The sequence below is a fragment of the Polyodon spathula genome, chromosome 4 (assembly GCF_017654505.1).
Source record: "Polyodon spathula isolate WHYD16114869_AA chromosome 4, ASM1765450v1, whole genome shotgun sequence".
NCBI lineage: Eukaryota > Metazoa > Chordata > Actinopteri > Acipenseriformes > Polyodontidae > Polyodon > Polyodon spathula.
This window is the reverse complement of record NC_054537.1, coordinates 89,955,164-89,979,692: the sequence shown is the minus strand read 5'-3', so window position 1 is coordinate 89,979,692 and position 24,529 is coordinate 89,955,164. Positions and strand designations below refer to the sequence as shown.

General features: G+C 37.8%; 1 protein-coding gene across 2 annotated transcripts; it reads right to left on the bottom strand.

Annotated features, from left to right (window-relative positions):
* Positions 1–23,599, bottom strand: LOC121315074 (metastasis-associated in colon cancer protein 1-like). Of its 2 annotated transcripts, none has more exons than XM_041248974.1 (5): positions 23,465–23,595; positions 4,072–4,194; positions 1,472–3,525; positions 889–1,077; positions 1–609 (listed from the first exon to the last, which is right to left on the bottom strand). In XM_041248974.1, the coding sequence occupies exons 2-5, from the start codon at positions 4,184–4,186 to the stop codon at positions 397–399; spliced, it is 2,571 nt and encodes an 856-aa protein (XP_041104908.1). In that variant the 5' UTR covers positions 4,187–4,194; positions 23,465–23,595; the 3' UTR covers positions 1–396. The 2 variants fall into 2 exon arrangements, 1 of the variants encoding a protein (XP_041104908.1); XR_005950196.1 differs by having other exon boundaries at positions 518–609; positions 889–1,001; positions 23,465–23,599.
* Positions 23,600–24,529: the final 930 nt, after the last annotated feature.

The following is a 24,529-nucleotide window of genomic DNA, read 5'->3' as shown; positions in this document are numbered from 1 at the left end:
CTCTTCATTTTTATAACATGTAAGAGGTTCTGAATTATGTTATACTCATTGAGATCTCGTTATTCTAGAAACTAGAGGGTGTGTCCTTTCACATAGAGCAGGTGGACCCATCAATGAATTAGCTGAAAGCAAGACAGACAGCTATATGGAGTAACAAAAAAGATCTGCAAACATCATAAAAAGTTACATCAAAACAAAAATAGCATTTGAAGATATGTGATCAAATCATTGTATTTACAGTTAAGACCTAGAAAGAGAAACAAATAAATAAATAAAAGTTGGTTTCTCTCAAAAAGCTTACCAAAAAAAGCAGGTATCAATTGTAACAATAATCCCAGCCTACTGCATGCAACCCAACAATAAGGGAAGGGTGTGTTTATATTGTTTATACTGTTTCTATTCCTCATTGGTTGTGGGGAAAGCGGCAGCCCTAAGTATGTCCATGCAGCTCACTAAAATAAGCGCTCCTGTGAGCTGTCTCCATTGCCTGGTGACAGGGCTTTTCATTTTGTCTAATGCCAAGTGCAGATCCTGTAACACATCCCTGTATCCATCTCCATAAGGTGAGCTCCATGTATATATAAAGTCGTAAGCAGGTTTCCACATTGCCTATGAAGAAAAGAATAACACATACAGTAAGGCATCTGAAATCTGTTCATTTTTTAAAGAAAAGTCTGTATAAAACCACTATTACATGACTGTGTTACATCATAATAACAGCCTTACAGCCTGTCAAATACACACAGTACAGATCTAGCAAGACTTGGTGACATGTACTGTACTTTCTCTGACAGTTTCAACTGTCAAGCAAATGTTGCCAAGCCACTGCTGTTCTTACGGCACCAAATTGAATAGATTCAGACTACATACATAAAGGAACAGACTTACCTCAGAGCTAACTTCTCCATTCTTTCCCTTGTGAGGTGCTTCGTAACCATCAATCTGAGCTTTCGTTAGTCTTGCCGCTTTTTCAGCAAGCTCCCTCCACCGGATTCCAAGCTCTACAGCAATTGTGAGGATGACCATGTTTTGAGTAAGACGCGCAACAAGGCCTTGACAATCTATCTTTAAAAGTGCCTATAAAAGACACAAAACAGAGTAATGTTTTGTAATGTAACATTGCTTGCAGATCTATACACTGCCAAATATTTCATAACAAAAAACAACAACATGTATGCAGACAGAAAACAAATAAGGAGAGAAACAAAATATAGAGATTTAATATGATTTTCTGGAGAAGTAAAACACAAGACTGTATCCAGTACCACTGTCCCACACCTCTCCCAGGCGCTCAGGATTTAACACAAGGTATGGAAATCTTAAATCTCAAAGTTTGGTTAACACTGTTTCTGTATTGTACATTTAATGTGTGGCAAAATTGTGACATTATGTATTTATTAAAGTACTATGAATCTTGAGTCCAGAAAAAAAAAAAAAAAACAATATATTAAACATGAGCTACAGTACTTACAGTTAGAAGCTCGTGCTGGAATTTCCTCTTGCTTTTATCTGAATGACAGTCTTCTTTCAACTTTTCTAGAACGCAAGACACTTTGTCTGCTTCACTTTGTGCAGGGGTTCTGCTAATGTCTTCAAGCGACAAACAAGGATACCCAAGTGCTTCTGCAAAGGCCTTCCAACTGGGGATTTGCTCAGTACACAGAGACTGAATTGCAGAGTACATATACGTCAGCTTCTTAAATGGAAGTACGATTTGATCAAGGAGAACTTTGGTGCCGAGTTTCACGTCAGTAAAGTCAATGACTTGATCTTTTGAAATTACCTTGATGTTTTTGCAATGCACCAGACCAACCTTCCCTCGCAGAAACCCAATATACCACTCTTTCACTTTGGTTAGTCCTATTGCTTTCACCTTTTCTAATCCAAGAAGTGCAATTGTATCTCCTTTGAAATACTCCAACAGGTATTCAATCTTTGGCTGCCTAAGCACAGATTTCAAGGCAACCCCATAGCGTGATATCTTAACTGCCCTGTCCTGAAACTTAGGGCGTTTTAATACTGTTGTCTCAGGTATAGTAGCAGATTGTCCAACCTCCTTTCGTCTCTGACGGCATCTCTGCTGGTATTTGTCAGCAGATTTTGGTGCAGCATCAGGGGTTTTTACACTGAACTGGACCAAAACTTCATGGTTTAAATTTTTTACTTGGATGGCCAGGTTAAAGGAGCCATGTTCGCCTGTGCCAGCCATAGACAATGGAAACTGGGGGCGAAGCACCCTGCCCATTTTTAACTGCACAAGTTTTATCAGTTTAATTTGTTCTGTGGCTTTGATTTCAAATTTAGAATCAAGCGGAAAAGCTTCAATCTGCAGATCTTGGAGTTTTTGAAGATGGAACTGATTCTTCCCCCAAAGCTGCAGCACAACTGGTGGCAAATTTCTGTGAACCTTTTTCATGTCTAAGACAGCAAGTTTTTCTGGCGTTTGATTATGACTGAAAACTGCACATACTGCTGTAAAAGATGGGTGGATGTGCTTAGGACCATAAACTCCAATTGTAATTTGTTTTGAGATGTAATCCCAAACCGACAAAGCTGGAGGCTGAAGGCATGTTGCTTTTGCTGCTGCAATAATATACATACGTGGTCTTAATGTTTCCAACCTCACTTGTAATGTGTCTTTATAAATGTAACAGTTCTTCATCTTTTCATAGGGTCCTTCTTTTTTTTGACCACACAGACAGACAATGTCAGCCATGACTTGGCTCAATGGGTCATTCCTGATCTCAGCAGCAATTTTCATCTCTAATGAAATACATTCCTTTGTGCTGAGGTTGCTGACTCTGACTTCCAAAAGTGGGCTCACTGTTGTTAAATAGTCATTGTTTAGTCCTTGTGGTGGGTCAAGAACAGCCTTTAAGGAAATTTCCTGAGTTTCTCCTGGTGCAACATGGCCTTGAGGTATATGGGCGCTGATATCAGAGTCAGGTAACTGTACAGACCCTCCAATACAGTCAACCTTACAGACTACATGTGTCTCTGCAGCCTGGGTCTGAGCCCAACCAGGGCTCTGACTTATCACGCCCAAATCAAGGCATGATCTAGTGAGCTGCCTGTGGCTCAGCCATGCCATTTTGTATGCTTCTTTGTCATTCTGAAGCCACTTAAAATCTGGAGTCAAAAACTGGCTTGCAGCAATGTTGCTTTGTTTAGGGGTTTCTTTTACATTACTGATATCCAAGAGATCAGAAGTGCTTTTGCACCTTCCGGACTTTGAGTTGGCTGTTTGAAAATTCAGCAGGTGATTGACATCCATTTCATCAGACGAAGATCTGATTGACTCTGTCTTGTCATCACCAAATATAGCAAAGGGATCCTCTTTCAATATAGACTTATTTGCAATTGTTTTCTCATTTTCATATGTATTGACAATATCATCCAGGAATGGATTTGAGCCTGACAGTCCATGCCAAAATGGGTTTGAGCTTTGGGTGGCAGGCTTATCATTGGCCTTTAAAATAAGCCAGTCTAAATAATTTTCTGCCAGAGACCCATCAACATTACTTCCTGTTAAAAAAAGTGTATATTTTGAGAATACTGCTTCACTGATTACTTCAAGTGAAAAATGTATATAAACAATGTATTTAATGAATGTAAATAAACATAAATATTCTGAAAGATATGAAAAACTGAACATTATACAAGTCAATGAAAATCCTACTCAAGAATCATCATAGGTCCTATTTATATTTAAAATATTTTGTGATGTCATCCTTTGATCTTTTGATTGATTATTCTTAACTGCAGAGCAAGCCATTACTGACTATCCTTTTCACTGGGGATTGTGACTATTTTTCAAAGCTGTTACCTGCAGGTAGTAAATTGTATATTTTTTGGGAAAGGAAAATACACCAGTAATGTTTGACTTCAGAGTTTTAATTTGACCTCTAACCCCAATGTAGGTAAAGCCTTGTTTACTTATGAAGTTATGAGTCCAAAGCAAGGAATACCACTAGAGATGTTTTAACAGGAACTGTGTCATACGAGACTGCAATTAGTCAGTATTGGGGATTTAATTAAATGAAAGTCCATGCAATAGTTAAGAGTATATACCTTTCAAAATTTTGTTGTTGAAGGGTCCTTCATCAATCAAATCAATCAGTGTCCCTTCAGATCTGGTCCGAGCCAAACCTCCAGTACGAAATGAATGTGGTCCAACAGCTGACATTGTTACACCTGTAAAATTTAATTTTAGTCTAGCATAATGCTCTGTACAAAAGAACAATGAAATTGATCATACCAGTAAATGCTTAAAAGAACAAAATACATGCAAACAGTATCAATACAAAAATACATTCAATAATGTTAAAAAAAAAAAAAAAAAAAAAAAAAAAAAAAAAAAACACATGTCTCCAGACACTTTTCAGTTTGAATATCTGCTATTACTAGGTAAGAGAATAAAGCTGGGCTTCAGCGAGTTACAGAAAAATAATTCCATCTAGGGTTTATGTGACAGTTAGGTCGAGTACTTTATAAACGGTCACAGAAACCTGAGATGGAATTATTTTCCCTTAACTCATTGAAACCCATCTATCATTTTTTATAACACATGAATATTATCTGTAGTGCTGGGACGAACAGAGGATTTTCATGTTCAGATAGTCACTCAATTTAAATATTCATTTAGATAATTGTCTGTTTTCAAAAAGTAATAAAAGCCATTGTATTGCTCAGAACGCAGGCAGACTGCACAGCAGCAGGGGCAGGGGGTCTTGGCCCATGTGTGTGCCTGTGTTTTACAGCACAGAATTACAGTAACACTGCAAAGTAGAAAAATATCACAGGAATAAAAAATACGCTGTGTGGCCTTACTTTAACCAGTGAATTAACTACAAAATAATGGATGCCAAATAGCAGTTCCATGCTTTTATTGTTAATATAACCTACGATACTCTATTTTATATGTATACAAGCCAGTTTGTTATCTCTACCTCCACTGAGTTTACAGCAGTATGTATATGAATAGAATACTGCTCTTGAAGTCTAAATATGTGTTATCCAAATCTCTATTGTAATCCTATCAATTCCTTGGAGAACTGACATCTGGCTGTCTATGTGAGCATATATACTCTGCTGTCTTATAACATTAGCCTATTACAAGAATTTTTTGAGAAATCTTGAGATGTTTGCATTTTGATTTGTGAACAACTACAGATATATGTGCCTTAGCATCAGACATTTGGAATGACTTCATTGAAAACACCATTGCCTGCTTTAAGCTAAACATAAAACTTTACATGGACAAGCAGCTGTTTCTGATAAAAACACAGTTTCGCTGGACAAACCAACCTGTCAAATTTGGGATCAAGTTTTGGCTGGCAGCGGACCCTACTCCTACCTGTGCAAAGATGAAACTTGTCCAGCTGGTTATAGACTGGGTGACAATATGGTACTTAGGTTGTAACCGTGCTTAGGAAAAGGGACGAATGTTACCAATGACAAAGTTTTTATTTCACTGTAATTAGCAAAACAGTTGAAAAAAGAAAAAAATAACAGTTTGGAGCAGTAAACAAAGCGAGAAGAGAGTTTCCACCACCTGCACAAAACGTGAAAGAAATCACCGGTCTCCAGTTGCTGTATTTTACAATTTAGCTACTGGACATGGCAGCCATCAATTCCTTCATTTGTACAATGAATGTACCGGGGAAAATATCATCTTATGATGCTAGCCACGGAGCTTTGGCAGAAACATTTCGATCAGAAAACTGCAGAAGCAGGGAAACGCAGCTCAACCTGGATACAGTACGCAGCCATCAAGTGACACACAACAGAAAACAATGCCAGGTAACTAAATGCAATAAAAATAAGTTTTGATATCTGTGCCCAGTGTGAAAGAGCAGTATGTGGTAAATGCACACAAGTTGATAAGCATTACATCTGTGTGGATTATGATAATATGGGGGCTACTTTGAAGTACAGTGCCAACAAAACGTTTGTGAATCCCAATGATAATTATGGAAATTCCATAGTTTTACCATGACAGCCTTCTTGAATCAAAACCAGTCTTTTCTTAAATATCCAATAGGGTTTATATTAACCAATTCCATGTTTTTTTAACCAAAGTGATGTGTGAATTAGACAAATAATGAGTAATTAAGATTCAGGGTATGTAAAAAAGTAAGTGAACCCCTGGTTTCATCAGCTCAATGAAGGGGATAATTAGAATTAGTGTTTAAATAATTAGATCGATCTTTAGGGGTGAGTTTGGGAGGCACCACCCTATATAAAGATCAGAAACTTTGTGAGTTTGGTCTTCACCATACTGGTGTGTGGAAACACATCATGCCACGATTAAAAGAACTCTCAGAGGACCTCAGAAAAACAGTTATTGATGCACATCAGTCTAGAAAAGGTTACAAAACAATTTCTAAGGATTTGGGGCTCCACCAATCCACTGGCAGACAGATAGTTTACAAATGGAGAAAGTTCAAGACCACAATCACTCTACCCAGGAGCGCTCGTCCTACTAAAATCTCTCCAAGAACAAACCGGAAAATCATCAAGGAAGTCACAAAGAACCCCAGAGTAACATCCAAGGATCTGCAGGCCACTCTCATCTTGGCTAATGTGAGTGTTCATGACTCAACTGTCAGAAAAAGACTGAACAAGAATGGTGTTCATGGAAGGATAGCCAGGAGGAAACCACTGCTCTTTAAAAAGAACATTGCTGCCCATCTGAAGTTCGCCAAAGTGTACACAGATGATCCACAAGACTTCTGGAACAATGTTCTCTGGACAGATGAGTCAAAGGTAGAACTTTGTGGCCTCTATGAGAAATGTTATGTTTGGCGAAAACCAAACACAGCATTTTAAAAGAAGAACCTCATCCCAGCCGTCAAGCATGGTGGTGGGAGTGTGATGGTTTGGGGCTGCTTTGCTGCCTCAGGTCCTGGACGGCTTGCCATCATTAACACAACCATGAAATCTGCATTGCATCAGAAGATTATAGAGGAGAATGTCCGGCCATCCATCCACGAGCTAAAGCTGAACCAAAAGTGGGTCATGCAGCAAGACAATGATCCTAAAAATACATGCAGATCTACAAAAGAATGGCTGCATAAGAAGAAATTCCGCAATTTAGAATGGCCTAGTCAAAGCTCGGACCTAAACCCCATCGAAATGTTGTGGCAGGACCTGAAGAGAGCTGTCCATGCAAGGAAGCCCTCAAATGTCACTGAGTTGAAGCAGTTCTATAAGGAAGAATGGGCCAAAATTCCTCAAAACCAATGTGAGAGACTGACCAACTGTTACAGGAAATGCTTAGTTGAAGTAATTGCTGCTCAAGGGGGTGCCACCAGTTACTGAATCTCAAGGTTCACATACTTTTTCACACATGGATATTGAATGTTGAATCATTTATGGATAAAAAAGTAATCATGTTTTTGTGTCATTTATTTACCGGGTTATATTTATCTATTATTAGATTAAAATCAAATAACATTTTAGGTTTGAAATATGTGAAAATCATAAGGGGTTCACAAACCTTCTCGGCACTGTATGTTTCCCTGAATGCACATTCCCGTTACACAATGTGAACAGAGTTATTTTCTTTTTTATAAATAATTATTTTGATTTTAAAATTCTGTATGTAGGCCTGCATATAACAAGTTTACAGCTGATAACACAATATTTTCTTCTGAAATGTTTGTTTTATTATAGTTGTTAATTTTTTGAAGTCGTGCTATGGAGTAGGCTAATGTGAAAAAAAAAAAGCCTTATGTTATTTTTGTAAATAATTACTTTGTTTTTTAAAATGTTGTATGTACATACAGCTGTTTACACAATATCTTTTGAAATGTTTATTTTGTTATAGTTTTTCATTTTTTTACGTCATGCATTATATGCACTAATTTAGAAAAAATACCTTTTGTTATTTTTGTAAATAATTACTTTATTATTATAATGACTTTATATTCAATTTTGTATGTACACATAGCAGTTCACATCTGTTTACACAATATCTTCTTTTGAGATGTTTATTATAGTTTCTAATTTTTTTACATCATTCATTATATGCGCTAATTTTGAAAATTTATGTTTATTTTTTCATTTTAATACAGTGTTTCTACTATGCAAACATTAGCTGTGATGTTCATAAATAAAACTTTTGAGTTGTATCCGATAGTTTGCGTTCCATTTTCATATCGAAGCCATTTAAAATGTACCCATCAAAATGACTACCGCTGGCGTTCTAGGTAGTAGCACACACCCTGCAGTTCCAGTGTTAAGCGAGACATTTCAGAATGACATGCTTGCCTTTTTTCTGTCATGAGATTCTCATTCACGCAAAAGCAGCACAACGCTTTTTTGACCCACATAGCTTTCCTAGAGAACAGTATGCTTGCACGCACATAATTTGGTTGACATTAAAGCATAGAACAAATAAATAATTGGAGATAAAAAAGAAATGATGGAATCTTTTTAACAAAATTTAATCAAAATGTTTGACTCAAAGTAGCCACCTTTTGCAGATGTAACAGCCGAACATACTCGTGGCATTCTTTCTACAATGGAAATCAAATATTGGTTTGGAAAGTTCTTCCCAACAATGTTGCAGAAGTTCCAACAAATGTGTTGCACTTGTAGGTTGCTTTGCTTTCACCCTTCTGTCCAGTTCATCCCAAACCAGCTCGACGAGGTTCAAGTGCTGGCCATTCCATGATTTGAAGCCTACCGTCTTGTTATTTTCTTCTAAGGTAGTTCTGACATAACGTGGAGGTATGTTTTGGGTCATTGTCTTGCTGTAGGATGACCAAGTAGGCGTATACCAGACGGTATTGCATGGCACTGCAAAATGCTGAGATAGCCGTCTGATTCAGGTTGCCACTCACTCTGTGCAAGTCGCCAACTCTGGTTCCAGCAAAAGAGCCCCAGACCATCACGCTTCCTCCTCCATGTTTGACAGTTGGTGTCACACACCGAGGAACCATTCTTTTGCCTACTCAACGGCGTACAAAAACCCTGCGTTATGAACCGAAGATTTCAAATTTTGATTCATCGGTCCATAAGACCTTCTTCCAGTCTTCAGTAGTCCACTGACGGTGCTTCATGGCCCAGGCAAGCCTCTTTTTCTTATTTTGCCATCTTAGCAATGGTTTTCTTACTGCCACTCGACCTGTCAAACCTGCAGTTCGAAGTCTTCTCTTCACAGTTGAAACTGAGACTTGCTTACTTCGACCACTGTGCTCGAAGCTGTTGTCCTGCGAGCCGCCAATCACGCAAGCTGTTGACCCTCAGAAACTTGTCTTGATTCTGTTGTGGCTTTGGGTCTGCCAGACCTCTTCCTGTCAGAGTTTCCTCCAGTTTCCAAGTGCCTTTTGATGGTGTAGGAAACTGTACTCACTGACACCAGTTTCTCTAAAGGATAGACCTACACTTTTAAGGGTTATAATGGTCTGTCAGTCTTCCTTTGTTAATTGCCTTTTTCTCGGCACTATGATAGCAATATACTACTTTCAGCAGTACAATACTGTCCAAATAATGCTTAAGAGGGTGTAGTAACACAGTCTGGTCCAACACTGCTTTTATACAGACAGAGGGTTTGTAAGTAATCAACAAAAGACACCTGTAGGAATAGTTAGCATCAACTTTCAAGGCTTAATTCACTTCAATTGCTGCAGAACAGCTGTAAGTTGTTAACCCATTACTTGTTCCCTGAAAAAGGCCTTTTTGTATAACTCTGAAATGTACATTATTTTTCAGTTTTTGGTAACCTAAACTTTTTTTTTTTTTTTCCAACCTCTGGCAGTTTACCGCTTACCATTCTACCATTTCAGGTTATTCACTGGACTTGAACTGCATAAATTTCAATAAAAACTGGAAAAATGGGGGTGTTCTAAAACTTTTGAAAGGTAGTGTGTATGTGTGTGTGTGTGTGTATATATATATATATATATATATATATATATATATATATATATATATATATATATATATATAAATAAACTTGATTCTATTTTTGTCAGAGCTCTTTTTCATTTGCCATGTTTGAAACTGTAGCGCAACGTTTGGCGAGGCGGTAAATAAGTGCAAGGTATTTTTGTAATTTCAAGCGAATACAAACGCCTGAATTTTGCATCCGAATACATGTCAAAAAATATTCAGATATTTGTCCCAGCACTAATTACACTATGTAACACAATTTTTGTTCCTGGGTAGTAAGTGTTATTTCCTAATTGGTTATGCCTCAAAAGTATAGAAAATAAATATTATTCCCCACAAACTTTGCTTTTGTGACCAGGACAGTGATATTTCAAAATATCATTATTTCCAATGGGAAAACGGGCAAATGTGTGTCTTTTCGTTCACATAAAGTCAGAAAAAAACAACACTAAAGTAATATAAAAATGACTACAAAAGATTTAGAAGTGAGTAGTTTTTCGAGATTTACGATTATACTGTAAATACAGTATAATCGTAAATCTCAAAAAACTACTCACTTCTAAATCTTTTGTAGTCATCTTTGTATTACTTTAGTATAAAGACATGTTAATTTGGATTCATATGTTGTTTTTTTCTGACAATGTGAACGAAAAGACACACATTTGCCCGTTTTCCTATTGGAAATAATGATATTTTGAAATATCACTGTCCTGGTCACAAAAGCAAAGTTTGTGGGGAATAATAGCCATTTTCTATACTTCTGAGGCATAAGCAATTAGGAAATAACACTTACTACCGAGGAACAAAAAAATTTGTTACACAGTGTTATCTGTGATAAAAAAAGACAATAAAATGGGAGTTAACCTCTTATGCCACCTTATCCCGCAGGCGGAACATGGTACTGCAATTACACATTACATATCATAAATCATCTGTAATATTATTACAAGCCACCAACACCTTAAACACAGATATTACATCAGCAGTCAGTACATTGCTCAGTTTGTTTTTTCTGCTTTTTAAAATGGCTAATTTAGCTTGACCAATAAGAAAGTTAGCCAATTTAACTATAGACTTATTCCCCTTAGAAAAATTAACCCCATATATGAAAACAACATGGGAGAAATTCATTACTAAACAATTGAACAACTCGTCTAGTAAATTCATCAGAGACTGCAGCCTTGGACAGAACAAAAAACAATGAAATAGTTTCTCTCTGCTGACAAAAAACACACTTATCTGCCTCTGACTGGATAATACTGAGAAACGAGTTCACAGCAACAATGGTGTGCAGAACTCTCCACTGGAGATCACCTACTCTTTTCTGGATTGGTGGTTTATACAAGTTATTCCAGGCAGGTTTAACAGAACCTTCAACACCCAATCTCTCCATCCAGTGCGTATCTGGGACATCTTTCAACAGTTTAAAGTTCCTAATCTTAACACACAGCCTAACGCTCCAAACTGCAGGCTTAGAATGCTCCAAACTATAAAAGGTGTCCTGGGGAGTCAGCATCCTGATCGACAGCAGGTCCAACCTGAAGCTTAAAAACCTCTGGCTCTAAACCCTGAGAACTGCCCCCTTTGAAAAACTAACTCACAGCCTTCATGCCCTCAGTAGACAAGGCTGCCCACAGCTGTATTAAAAAACCCTTTATCATCCTAACCGATCTCATTCCCAGCTCAGAGCTAGGTCCTCAGGGCTTTTCCAAGCTTGCTTTTTAAGATCCACTAGCTGCACAATTTTTATCAATCCTTTAGTAGCTAATAAACACTTAAAACTATTTAACAGCTAATAAACACTTAAGACTCTAAAATTGGGCATTTTAAATTAGGATTATGTACCAATGGCTCTTCTAAGAGCCAATACAACTCCACACACCTAAAATCTTGTTTTACTCTAAACAGAATCCAGGCATTCAGCAACTCCCTGTAAAAATCAGGTAAATCAACCAAGTCCAACTGTGCAGTATTCAATAAAAACACCTCTGTCTGTCTAAACCCAACTTCCCCACCCGTTGGAGGAAAAAAAAAAAAAAAAAGCCAGCGCTCTCCAGGGGAAGAGATTCATGAGAATAGAGCAATCTCTGTAGAGAAAACAGTCTAAATGCTGCAAACCTACTGACAACATCAACCAAGCCCTGCCCTCCCTCTTCAACAGGCAAAAACAGCACACTCTGCTTTATCCCGTGCAATCCGTCCCAGAAAAAATCTACAATCACTCTCGGGATCTCTTTAAATAACAGTGGGGGGTCTACACTTCTTACTCTGTGCCATAACATGGAGGTTAGTAGGTTGTTAATCACTAAAACTCTACTTCTATAGGATAGTTTAGTGAGGAGCCATCACCAGCTCTGCAGTCTACTTTTGACCTTATCTAACATCCCATCCCAGTTCTCTTTAGCCACCCCTTCCCCTCCCAAGAACACTCCCAGGTATCTAAAAACTGCTTGACTCCATTGTAACCCTGAGGGGAGATCTGGAGGCCTACTGCCTTCCCAATCACATAATAAAAACGCACTGCTTTTTGACCAGTTTGTCTTTGCAGAGGGCACTGTCAAGCAATCATTTAATGTTTGAACATATTTTTTTCCCCAAAACAAAGACTACAACATCATCAGCATAGGCCACCACTTTTATAGGCTCCATTGGTACATTTGGAATGGACAAGCCAGATAAAAAAGCCTTAATTTGTGGAGTAATGGTTCAATTGAGAGTGAATATAACATCCCAGACATGGAACAACCCTGGAAAATTCCCCTCCGCACCTGAATAGGAGAGCGAAGCACAACATTGATTTTAAGTGTACTAAAGCATTACTGTAGAGTAACTGAATTTTGCCCAAAAAACTGGGCCCAAAACCAAAAGTCTTAACTACATTAAATAAATATTTATGATCTACACGATCAAAGGCTTTCTCCTGATCTAAAGAAATTAGACCAGCTTTAAAACCCAAGAGCTTGGAGGCTGCTATTAGATCACGAATCAGAAAAATATTATCAAATATTGATCTGCCGGTGACACAGTACGTTTGATCAAAATGCATCACACAATTCATCACTTTGCGCAACCTATTCGCCAAAGTTTTTGATAAAATTTTGTAATCTGTAAAAAGGAGACTTATTGGACGCCAGTTCTTTATATTACATAAGTCTCCTTTCTTTGGTAGCAAAGTCAATACTGCGCACCGACAGCTCAAAGGCAGTGCCTCTTCTGCAATGCTCTCAAGTACCACTTCAAACAAGTCTTTTCCGACTGTAGACCAAAAAGTCTTCTAGAATTCCACTGGTATACCAAAAATCCCTGGTGCTTTACCATTGTTCAATCCCATAAGAGCATCAGAGAACTCCTGGAAAGTTAACTCTCTCTCCAACTGGTCCTTCTTTTCTTCAGGAACCTGAACCAGACCTTCTAGGAACTGCTGCACCCACACTGTACTTCCGGATGACCTCAGGTTCGCTCAGTAGTTGTCCTTGATCCGTCCGTAAACAATAAATAAGTTTACTCTGAGCAGTTTTCTTTTCCAAAGCAAAGAAGTATTGGGTGGGAGCGTCCATTTGAGACAAGTTAAGGAACCTGGCGCGCACTAGCGCCCCTTGTACTCGTGTATCCAGCAGAACAGACAGTTTACTTTTTTTAAGCTTTAGGTCCTCAGCCTGTCACTATAGTTTGACCCCAGAGCTCTATGGAGCTCATTGATGTCCTCTTCCAGCTCTCTCATTGTTAAACTAATACTCTTAGTAATATTTTTAGTATACTGTTGGAAAAGTAGTTTACTCTGAACCTTAGAGACATCCCACCATAACCTTAAGGATGAAAAATTGCATTGTTGCCTTCACCATTGTTCCCCCAAAAAATTTAAACATTTAATAAAATGAGTATCATTTAAAAGCTTTGTGTTTAAATGCCAATATGAAGTGTACACACATGGAGAAGGGATAAGCATGTTCAAATTAACGAAGCTGTGGTCAGAGAAACCAGTAGGACATATATAACAGGTAGTAAATAAATTTAAATGATGCTTAAAAACAAAACCTATCAAGTCTAACTAGTAAAATATGTCCAGCACTCCCTTTCACCCAAGTATACTGGCGAGCATCAGGTTTCATCAATCTCCACACATCCTCTAGATCATGGTCTCTTAAGACAGAGACCAGCTCACTGGCTGACCTTGGATGGGGTTCAGAGTCCTATCAACCTTGTTATGTACTGTACAATTAAAATCCCCACACAAAAAAAACACATCCTCAGGCTGAAACTGTGCCAATACTTTATTCTTAGTTTGGAAGAATAACACTCTCTCTCACCATCATTTGGAGCATAAACATTTAGAAAGACAAGAGTCTTACTACAAATACTGACCTGGACTTTTAATAGCCGCCCTTCAACCTCTTCACTCACAACAAAAGAGTCCGGTTTAAAATCCTTAGAAAATAAAATCGCGACTCCTGCACTGAAATTAGTGCCATGGCTCACCTCCCCGTCCCACTGTTTAATCCAATCTGCCTTACATCTGTATGTGTTTCTCGAAGAATGGAAACACTCATTTAATTCCGCATTAAATATTCAAAAAACTGCTGTTCTCTTTCCTACATCTCTCCCTCCATTAATGTTTAAAGTACCTAAATTAAAAGTCTACATAATAGGAGTAAAAGAGAAAATAAAAACAACAAACCAATAGACAGAAAGAGATAATTGTGCATATCTAAACATTTTTGCTAGATTTAAAAGAAGCACGCACTTTGCTCATTAAATACTTCAATCAGTCTCGTTCTTTTTTCTCAATTCCTATAACTGACGCGTTGCGCATCAATTGCTGGGCAGAACTTACAAATCAATTCAAGTCGGGAAAGTGAACAACTACACTAACATTACTTTTACCTTTAATTCGCTCCAGAAAATTACGAATACTTTCATTACTGTACCCGCCTCTCTCCGACTGACTAGATAGAGGGCATTTCACAAGTTACTGAGGAGTCAGTATTTCTCTCACTCGCATCATTATCAGCGTCTCCGCTGTCTTCCACTTCCAATGTACTCTGAGTCGCTGAGAGATTGGCAGCACTGCTAACACTAACAGAGACTGCACTCTTCACAGCTAAACTATACTCAGAGTCATCAAAATGAGAGACTGTTTCGCTTAATTAATCTCCTTAGTTTTTATTTTCCTTTTTCTCCAGGCATTTTAAAATCAATATGTGCATTAATCACCTGCCCACCCACCTCCACTTCCTCCTCTGATCGTATCTCTGCACTGTTACTATCCCTTTTCAGATTTCTTTCTCAGTATCTGTATTTTTAACTGTTCTGGTATGCGTTTTGGAAACATTCAAATCATCAGCAGCCTCATTGAGACCCCAATTCTTCCACAACATTATCAGTTTCTTGAACTCTTTGAACTGTCAGCTCCCTTTCTTTTTCAGCGACGGACTCTGCAGCAGCAAATACGGCTCCCCCAGTCTCTTCCACACCGAGCACAACTGCAGTATTCTGAGCTGCAGCGTCGGCTGCCTTACTCACAGGCACCTCTCTGCTCTCACTCTGTTCACTAGTTTCTCCCCTTTCATTATCGTGGTCCTCATTGTTTTTACAGTTTTTTGCAATGTGCCCCTCACACTCGCAAGTGAAACATTTCATTAATTCTGTTGAAGCAAAGATTACGTAATCGGCGCCATCAACATAAAACCTAAAAGCTATGTTTAATTCATCGTTAGTATTATTTAGAAGTATATAGACCTGTCTGCTGAAAGAAACAGGTTTTAATACAGGTTCTTTACAGCCCAAAGGAATCATGGACATACCGGACATTATCTGTCCGTGCCGACTTAGTTCTTTTAATATCAGATCACTTTTGAAATAAAGGGGAACATTGGCAATAGTAACCTTTTTAGCAGGGAACGCAAGAGGCAAAACAGAAACTAACACTCCACTAATTACTAATCCCTGCTGCACTACCTTTTGAACTAATTCCTCATTACTGAGGAAAACCACTACAGCTTTACTCATCCTTGAAGCCAACTTAATGTTTCCACACCCAACTACTTTTCCGAGTTCAACAACGCATTTTTGCACTGGTACTGTAGCATCAACAACAATGTTAATGCTGTGCCTTCTAGTTAAATTTTCAAAATTGGCGCTTCAACCCCTTCCTCCCCCCGGTTTGGCCATAACGGCCGTCAATCTGTAAAACCCAACTCTCAATCGGATTTAATAACCCTATAACATAAGAAAAAAAGAGAAATATATATATATATATACACACACACATACATACATACATACATACATAATTAATAGAAGGAAAAACTGGGGAGAGTCCCTCACTCACTCTGTGCTCTGCACACACGCCACAAGCACTTCCAACAGACACCGTGACAGACAGCACCAACAGAGATAGATAGAGATAGATAGATAGAGATAGATATAGATAGATAGATAGATATTGTGAGCAGGGAGTTAAGTTCCTCCCTGCTGAAGAAAAACATGTGCAAATGCACGTTTATTATGAGGTGTTTTGTTAATTATCACCTGCACCTGGTAATGATTGTAAAAGACATTCAATACCGTACTGTGGCTAAAAGTGAGAAATGTCAGCAAAAAAGTGATTTATACTCTCTTCATACGTACAATAACAGGTTAAGGTTAGGAAATATTTTATCAACTATGTCACAATGACATATCAGCTTTTTGAGAGTGTATGCTTATGAAATTGTTATTTACATAAATGAAAAACAAATGACGACTTATTATTAAAAGGGCAAAATAACAACCACCTACTACTGCCCTCTATGGTCCTTTTACTATTATTATTATTATTATTATTATTTTAAAGATGGTGTCAGTAATCATTCTTAAGAACTGGTTGCCAAATGTTTTTTAATACCTGGTTTGGTCAAAATTATGGTTATAACTTCTGACACTTAAAATACAACATAACAGGTTTTCTTCTGATGTTATATGCAGCGTTCCAGATAAGAAACATATCTGCTGTTTTTACGCATTACCTTATCTGGAGTGGTGGTGATAGGGGTGTAATTGAACTGGGTCAGCATGTGTTTACACCTGACCATGGTGTTATCTGATTGAATTTCAAGGTCAAACAATAGATTGATGTAGCTACCCTTAGAAGTTTACCATAGTAAATGTGCATGGTTATTTGACTGTGGTAAATCATGGTAATTTTTTCTTAATTTACCGTGCTTCTATAATAAAAATAAGTATATCTACAGTATAATTAGGGCTTCTGTTTTTCCGGTTTTTACTAATTACATTTTTCAGTGATTATTTTGAGTTATTTGAGTAATGTAATTTGAACTTTTGCTTTTTATATAATGTATAAAATGTGTTGTATTCTGTTACTTTAGTTTGTTTCTGTCACAATATACTAACTCGACAGTATCTGCACACTTCAATAGTAGGGGAGACCGGGGACAGTTGTAACACGGGTCAATTGTTACACCTCCAATTTCTTCAATCTGAAACAAGCTAGAGATGAAACTCACTCTGTACCTGCTCTGTTAGACTCTCTGCCTGCCTCTAGAAAATAAACTACCTGTGCTTAAAGCTTAAGATTTTATCTACAAAAAACAATTTACCAACTTTATTTTTGTGATATTCCTGAGTTCCCCAGTTCATGAATCCAAACCTACATTGACTGATGCTAGTTTTGTTGTTTCTTGTCAGAACATGACGTTTAATAATGGCTCCCAGGGTTGGGGCTAGTTGTAACAAGTGTTACAATTGACCCCATACAACACTAGCTCATTTTTTATTCATTATTTTGCTTTCAGTATGCTAAGAGTTAGAGAAGTATGAGCGTACTCATTCCAGTGAAGTGCAGAATGAGGGAAAGTCAGTGCAATCTGGCAGAATCATTTGATATTTGCCATATAACATTGTCCAGATTTTGTAAGGCCAGAAAGAAGTTAGCTGAGGAAGGATCTAGTAAACTACCTCATAAGCTACTGCAGTGCAACTCGAGTCTTCACTGAGGAGCAGGGGGGATAAATCAGAATATCTACGGAAGGCTGCAGGTTTGCAAGATCATAAATTGAGCATTGTGTAATATAATGCTGGACTTAGTTACTAGCTGATATCGACAACACAAGTGTTGAGAAAAATGGTAGTAGCCTATCCTCTGTGTTCATGGCCCTTTTCATTTATTCTTATTAAATAGCAGAAATTGGATTTGAAAACTATTTTAAAAGTGAAGAGGTGTCTTAATATAAGAATGTGTGTATATAGCCTCAGAATTACAAAACATTGTTGGACATTAATTGAGTTTTCTCTCTCTCTCATATATATATATATATATATATATATATATATATATATATATATATAGATAGGAATAAAAATGGGTGAGGAACAGCCAAACTCAGCTAACAAGGTGAGGTTGCTGAAGACAGTTTACTGTCAAAAGTCATACCCCATGGCAAGACTGAGCACAGCAACAAGGCACAAGGTAGTTATACTGCCTCAGCAAGGTCTCTCCCAGGCAGAAATTTCAAGGCAAACAGGGGTTTCCAGATGTGCTGTCCAAGCTCTTTTGAAGAAGCACAAAGAAACAGGCAACGTTGAGGACCGTAGATGCAGTGGTCGGCCAAGGAAACTTACTGCAGCAGATGACACATCATGCTTACTTCCTTTCGCAATCGGAAGATGTCCAGCAATGCCATCAGCTTGGAATTGGCAGAAAACAGTGGGACCCTGGTACACCCATCTACTGTCCGGAGAAGTCTGTTCAGAAGTGGCCTTCATGGAAGACTTACCTCCGACGTGGACTTAGCCATACCTCCGACGTGGAAACAAGGCCAAGCGACTCAACTATGCACGAAAACACAGGAACTGGGGTGCAGAAAAATGGCAGCAGGTGCTCTGGACTGATGAGTCAAAATTTGAAATATTTGGCTGTAGCAGAAGGCAGTTTGTCCGCCGAAGGGCTGGAGAGCGGTACACGAATGAGTGTCTGCAGGCAACAGTGAAGCATGTTGGAGGTTCCTTGCAAGTTTGGGGCTGCATTTCTGCAAATGGAGTTGTGGATTTGGTCAGAATTAATGGTCTCCTCAATGCTGAGAAGTACAGACAGATATTTATCCTTCATGCAATACCATCAGGGAGGCATCTGATTGGCCCCAAACTTATTCTGCAGCATGACAATGACCCCAAACATACAGCAAAAGTCATTAAGAACTATTTTCAGCGTAAAGAAGAACAAGGAGTCCTGTAAGTGATGGTATGGCCCCCACAGAACCCTGATCTCGACATCATCGAGTCTGTCTGGAATGACATGAAAAGAGAGAAGCAACTGAGGCTGCCTAAATCCACAGAAGAACTGTGGGTAGTTTTGTGCCAACCTATCTGCCGAGTTCCTTCAAAAACTGTGTGCAAGTGTACCTAGAAGAATTGATGTTGTTTTGAAGGCAAAGGGTGGTCACACCAAATATTGATTTGATGTAGATTTTTCTTCTGTTCACTCACTTTGCATTTTGTTAATTGATAAATATAAACTATTAACATGTCCATTTTTTAAAGCATTCTTACTTTATAGCATTTTTTCACACCTGCCTAAAACCTGCCTAAAACTTTTGCACAGTACTGTATATATAATGTGTGTGTGTGTGTGTGTGTGTGTGTGTGTGTGTGTGTGTGTGTGTGTGTATATATATATATATATATATATATATATATATATATATATAATATATATAATAACAGCACATCTGGAAACCTGGAAACCCCTGTCTGCCTTGAAATTTCTGCCTGGGAGAGACCTTGCTGAGGCAGTATAACTACCTTGTGTCTTGTTGCTGTGCTCAGTCTTGCCATGGTGTATGACTTTTGACAGTAAACTGTCTTCAGCAACCTCACCTTGTTAGCTGAGTTTGGCTGTTCCTCACCCAGTTTTATTCCTCCTACAGAGCTGTTTCTGTTTCAGTTAATGATTGTGTTTCAACCTACATATTGAATTGATGATCATTAGCACCTGTTTGGTATAATTGTTTAATCATACACCTGACTATATGCCTACAAAATCCCTGACTTTGTGCAAGTGTACCTAGAAGAATTGATGCTGTTTTGAAGGCAAAGGGTGGTCACACCAAATATGGATTTGATTTAGATTTTTCTTCTGTTCACTCACTTTGCATTTAGTTAATTGATAAATATAATCTATTAACATGTCTATTTTTGAAAGCATTCTTACTTTACAGCATTTTTTCACACCTGCCTAAAACTTTTGCACAGTACTGTGTGTGTGTGTCATATATATATATATATATATATATATATATATACATATATATATATATATATATATATATATATATATATATATATATATATATATATATATATATATATATATATATATATATATATATATATATATACGTATAGATGGAGCCTGAGTAAGTGCCAAGCAACGGGTTACATTTTCGTGTGGTCCAGACCTTTAACAAAAATACCGCGAATGGCGCGCGCGTGAAAAGACCATTTCTGTTAGTTTATTTTGTTTTGTTATGTTCGGTTCGTTTGTTGATTACAGAAAGAATTCTTAAGCACTGCGACTAATACACACTGGACCCTAACTAACCTCACAGGACGGCTAAGCCGTTTACCTGTCACAAACACAAACACCGTACCCTGCTCTTGACTGCTCGGAAACAGAGCACACCTTCTGTCTCCTTCTACTCAGCAGCCCTGAGCAGTTTAGCTGCCTCTCTTAAATACCCTGCACCTGGCTCTAATTTACAATTAGCACCAGGTGCAGGGGATTACTAAACAATAAAACAATTACATCAAGTTGCATTTTCACATGTTTTGGCAGGGAAGGATTTTAACCCCCTCCCTGCCATCTTACTATATATATATATATATATATATATATATATATATATATATATATATATATATATATATATATATACACACACACACACACACATACATATATATATATATATATATATATATATTATATATATATATATTTATTATAGTTTACAAAGTGTTACATTTGACAATGTTGACGAGGGTCCTGCTCCCAGGAATGGGCATGTCATATGCAGACAGGCTAAAAGAATTGAATCTGTTCAGTCTTGAACAAAGAAGACTACGCGGCGACCTCATTCAAGCATTCAAAATTCTAAAAGGTATTGACAATGTCGACCCAAGGGACTTTTTTGACCTGAAAAAAGAAACAAGGACCAGGGGTCACAAATGGAGATTAGACAAAGGGGCATTCAGAACAGAAAATAGGAGGCACTTTTTTACACAGAGAATTGTGAGGGTCTGGAATCAACTCCCCAGTAATGTTGTTGAAGCTGACACCCTGGGATCCTTCAAGAAGCTGCTTGATGAGATTCTGGGATCAATAAGCTACTAACAACCAAAGGAGCAAGATGGGCCGAATGGCTTCCTCTCGTTTGTAAACTTTTTTATGTTCTTACCATCATAAACCAATTGGTTGAGCTAGACAGAAAATGGGTGAACACGCCTGTCTAGATAGTAATAGTAAGGTCTACAGTTGAACCTTTAATGTTAATCTTTGTTAAACCACATCATGAAGAACTATAGCGACACAGATGAATAAGCGTAGGGACATTAAAAACTGCTGAACTACCCGTTGAAGCTGATATAAATCCCACATGGGCGTTTCTGTCAAGTGCCACTGTGAAACATTTTAAAGTAATGGATACATAATGATTTAGCTGCCCCTGTGCTAGCATAAAGTCAATAACTCCATACTGACAACGTCATCGTAAAAATTATCCCTATTAAATTAGTTAACCTGTAACTAACCTAAATTCGACGGTATAATCTGCGTTACACAGTCCTGCGTGTGTCCGATTTTTTACGACTCGCTTCCGACCTGGATCCGCTATTACAGGACGCGACCCGAACCCGCTGCAACACCGTCTTCTTACCCGCGGCTCGACCCGTTTTAATAACACCTGCAACCCGACCCAAACCTGCAAGTGTTTGTCCTTTACCTACTGCCTGCGTCAACTGACTCTCTCACGCTCTCATTCACACACAGCTATCGCTACCATTCTCCACAGACTGGGTTTATAGGCTATACAGCATGGTGCCTCTAGTGTTCTGGATATATTTTAACATTGTAACATATTAACTTACTTTACTATAAAATACCTGTCTAGTCCTTTCATGCCACCAGTTGAAAGGGAGCTACACCTGTGATTACGCAGAGATGATGTACCAGTTTTGTGGTTGTCATACACAAAAACATAATGCCAGGTTTTACAAGCAACAAATCCAGTCACATGTTCATTATTTCCATTCGCTATGATTCCAAAAGAATTCCACACTTGTGATTTACCTCTCGAACTGTTATCCAGTACATTATATTTACCCTGCGCTATTACCGAGCCGACATGATAAAAGCATCTGGAGGCTTCTCAAACAAGCGAGAACACCGTGCTTAGTCAGCCGACTCCTCCCTAATCGCACACTGCTTTCGTGCAGGAAATACCACTATATTTACCTTCTAAACTGTTATTTGGGAGACGAGTGCGCTGAAAGGTCAGAAAACGTTTTTGGTTCTTCAAATTCAGACCTGAAAATTCTTTTTTTTTTGGTACCAGTACCCGAATCGCAAACCGCGACAAAGTTCACATTTCTGACCCGAACCCGACCCGATGCAGGACTATCACAACACAGTGTGGGATTGTCAGTCTCTAAATTTGTAACAAAATAAACACACACACGCACTGTATATGCCCCATTATTATGTACGATGACATAAATACATGTACACAATAGACAGTGTAAGAGTTACTGAAACAATGGCCTGGAATTTTGCAACTTGTAGTTTAATAATAACATGCTATATTTTGTAACATGATATATTTATGTAAAGAAAAATAACGTTTCTGTGTATTTGTTTTTAATCAATGGCGCCATTTGTACTGGTGTTTGCCACACCACTGCACAAAAAAACAAGTCAGTCTTGTTTGAGCGTAAACAGCCCTATGTGCTGTTTAAATGAGTAAGACAAAAAAAAAAAAAAAAAAAAAGAGACAAGGTTATTTTCACAGTTCGCAGTCATTTATAGAACCGATAGTACTGACTTGACACCTGTGTAGGGTTAATACAAATCAAAACAACTAAAGAAAATGCATTTTATTCTTTATTCCTAGAGTTAGTATTGTCGCTAGCACTGGTTCCGAAAAGTAATCGAGTGTATTTTACACCATACACTGTTGTACGTGTATTACGGTTACATAAACTTATTGTACACTACAGCAATACTTTGTTTGAGTCTAACAAGCTACCAGCCAAAAAATAAATACACATTTCAAAAGTGTTATGTAAATAGTTAATTAATCACAAGTGCACTGGCTTTCACTTTTCTTCAGTTTGCAAGACAAGGCTTTGCAAACGTTTCCACATTATACAACATCTATCTCGCAAAACTACTTCTTTGCAAAATAACCATTTTAGAGTCTTTTCTAGAATAATACAATTAAAACAAACCACTTTGGTCGTGCAAATTTTCTGTACTGAGTATGCTATATGAAAAAGAATAACTCAAAAGACTCACCACATCCACAACCCACGCAAAATGTTTTCAGAGTAAATCGCTGTACACTTTCAGCCAATACAGTACATTTGCAGCAACTTTCTACTGTGTCTGTAAGTAGTATCAGGTAACGAACACACCTTGCAACTTGATCCACCTAGCACACAGTAACTACTTGAGAAACGTCAGTGGGGCACTCTGGGACTAACAGTTTTGCAAACCATTGACGCTTTGTTTCAGTTCGTGCAGCGGCTGACAGCAGAACTACAATACCCATACTGCACGTCATGTTTACATTCATGGAAGTTGCAACACCTGAAACCAACAGGGTGAAGAAGTGGTTTCGGTGAACGTCACTCGACGAGAAGTTTTTTTTTTTTTTTTTTTTTTTTATAGTACATAAAGAAACAGTACATGTATGGCTATGTGCAATGCAATACTGTATTATTCCCGTGTACTGTGTAGGTTTGCCAGAGTAGGCTATCTTTTCAAGATTTAGAATATAAACAGGGAACTGCATATTTTCATTGAAGTAGATACCCGATCATTGCCCATGTTGACTTAAAAAAAGGGCAGTTCAAACTATTACCCCAGTTTATAGACATATCATCAAATGAGCACTTGATATTAATGAATATCCATTAAACCTTAGGATCCTAGACAATGCATTGTGTCTTCTACACCAGTACAATGTTATTCTTATGTTTAGCATGAAAAGTTGGGAAGTTCTATAATTGCAAATAATTGGACTAAGTAGAAAATAAAACACTTTCAATGAGATCTTCAGCTCACAGTCCTTGTGTCCACTGGGGATTCATTACACTTCAACTAGTTACACACTGACAGCTTTCTTCATCAATGATACTTGGGAAAATAAATGAGACCAAATTCTTTGTTTAATTCTTTGGAAGTCCTTGGAAAATGTGCATTTGTAGATACAAACCTGTTAAAACGTATTACAATGTCAATGATAGTATTGTTAGTAAAACCACACTCCCCTAAATTCCTGTACATTTTAGAAATGCATTTTACCCATAAGGGTATGTGTGGTTTGGCAATATGCTTTAAACATATTCAGTTGCCCTA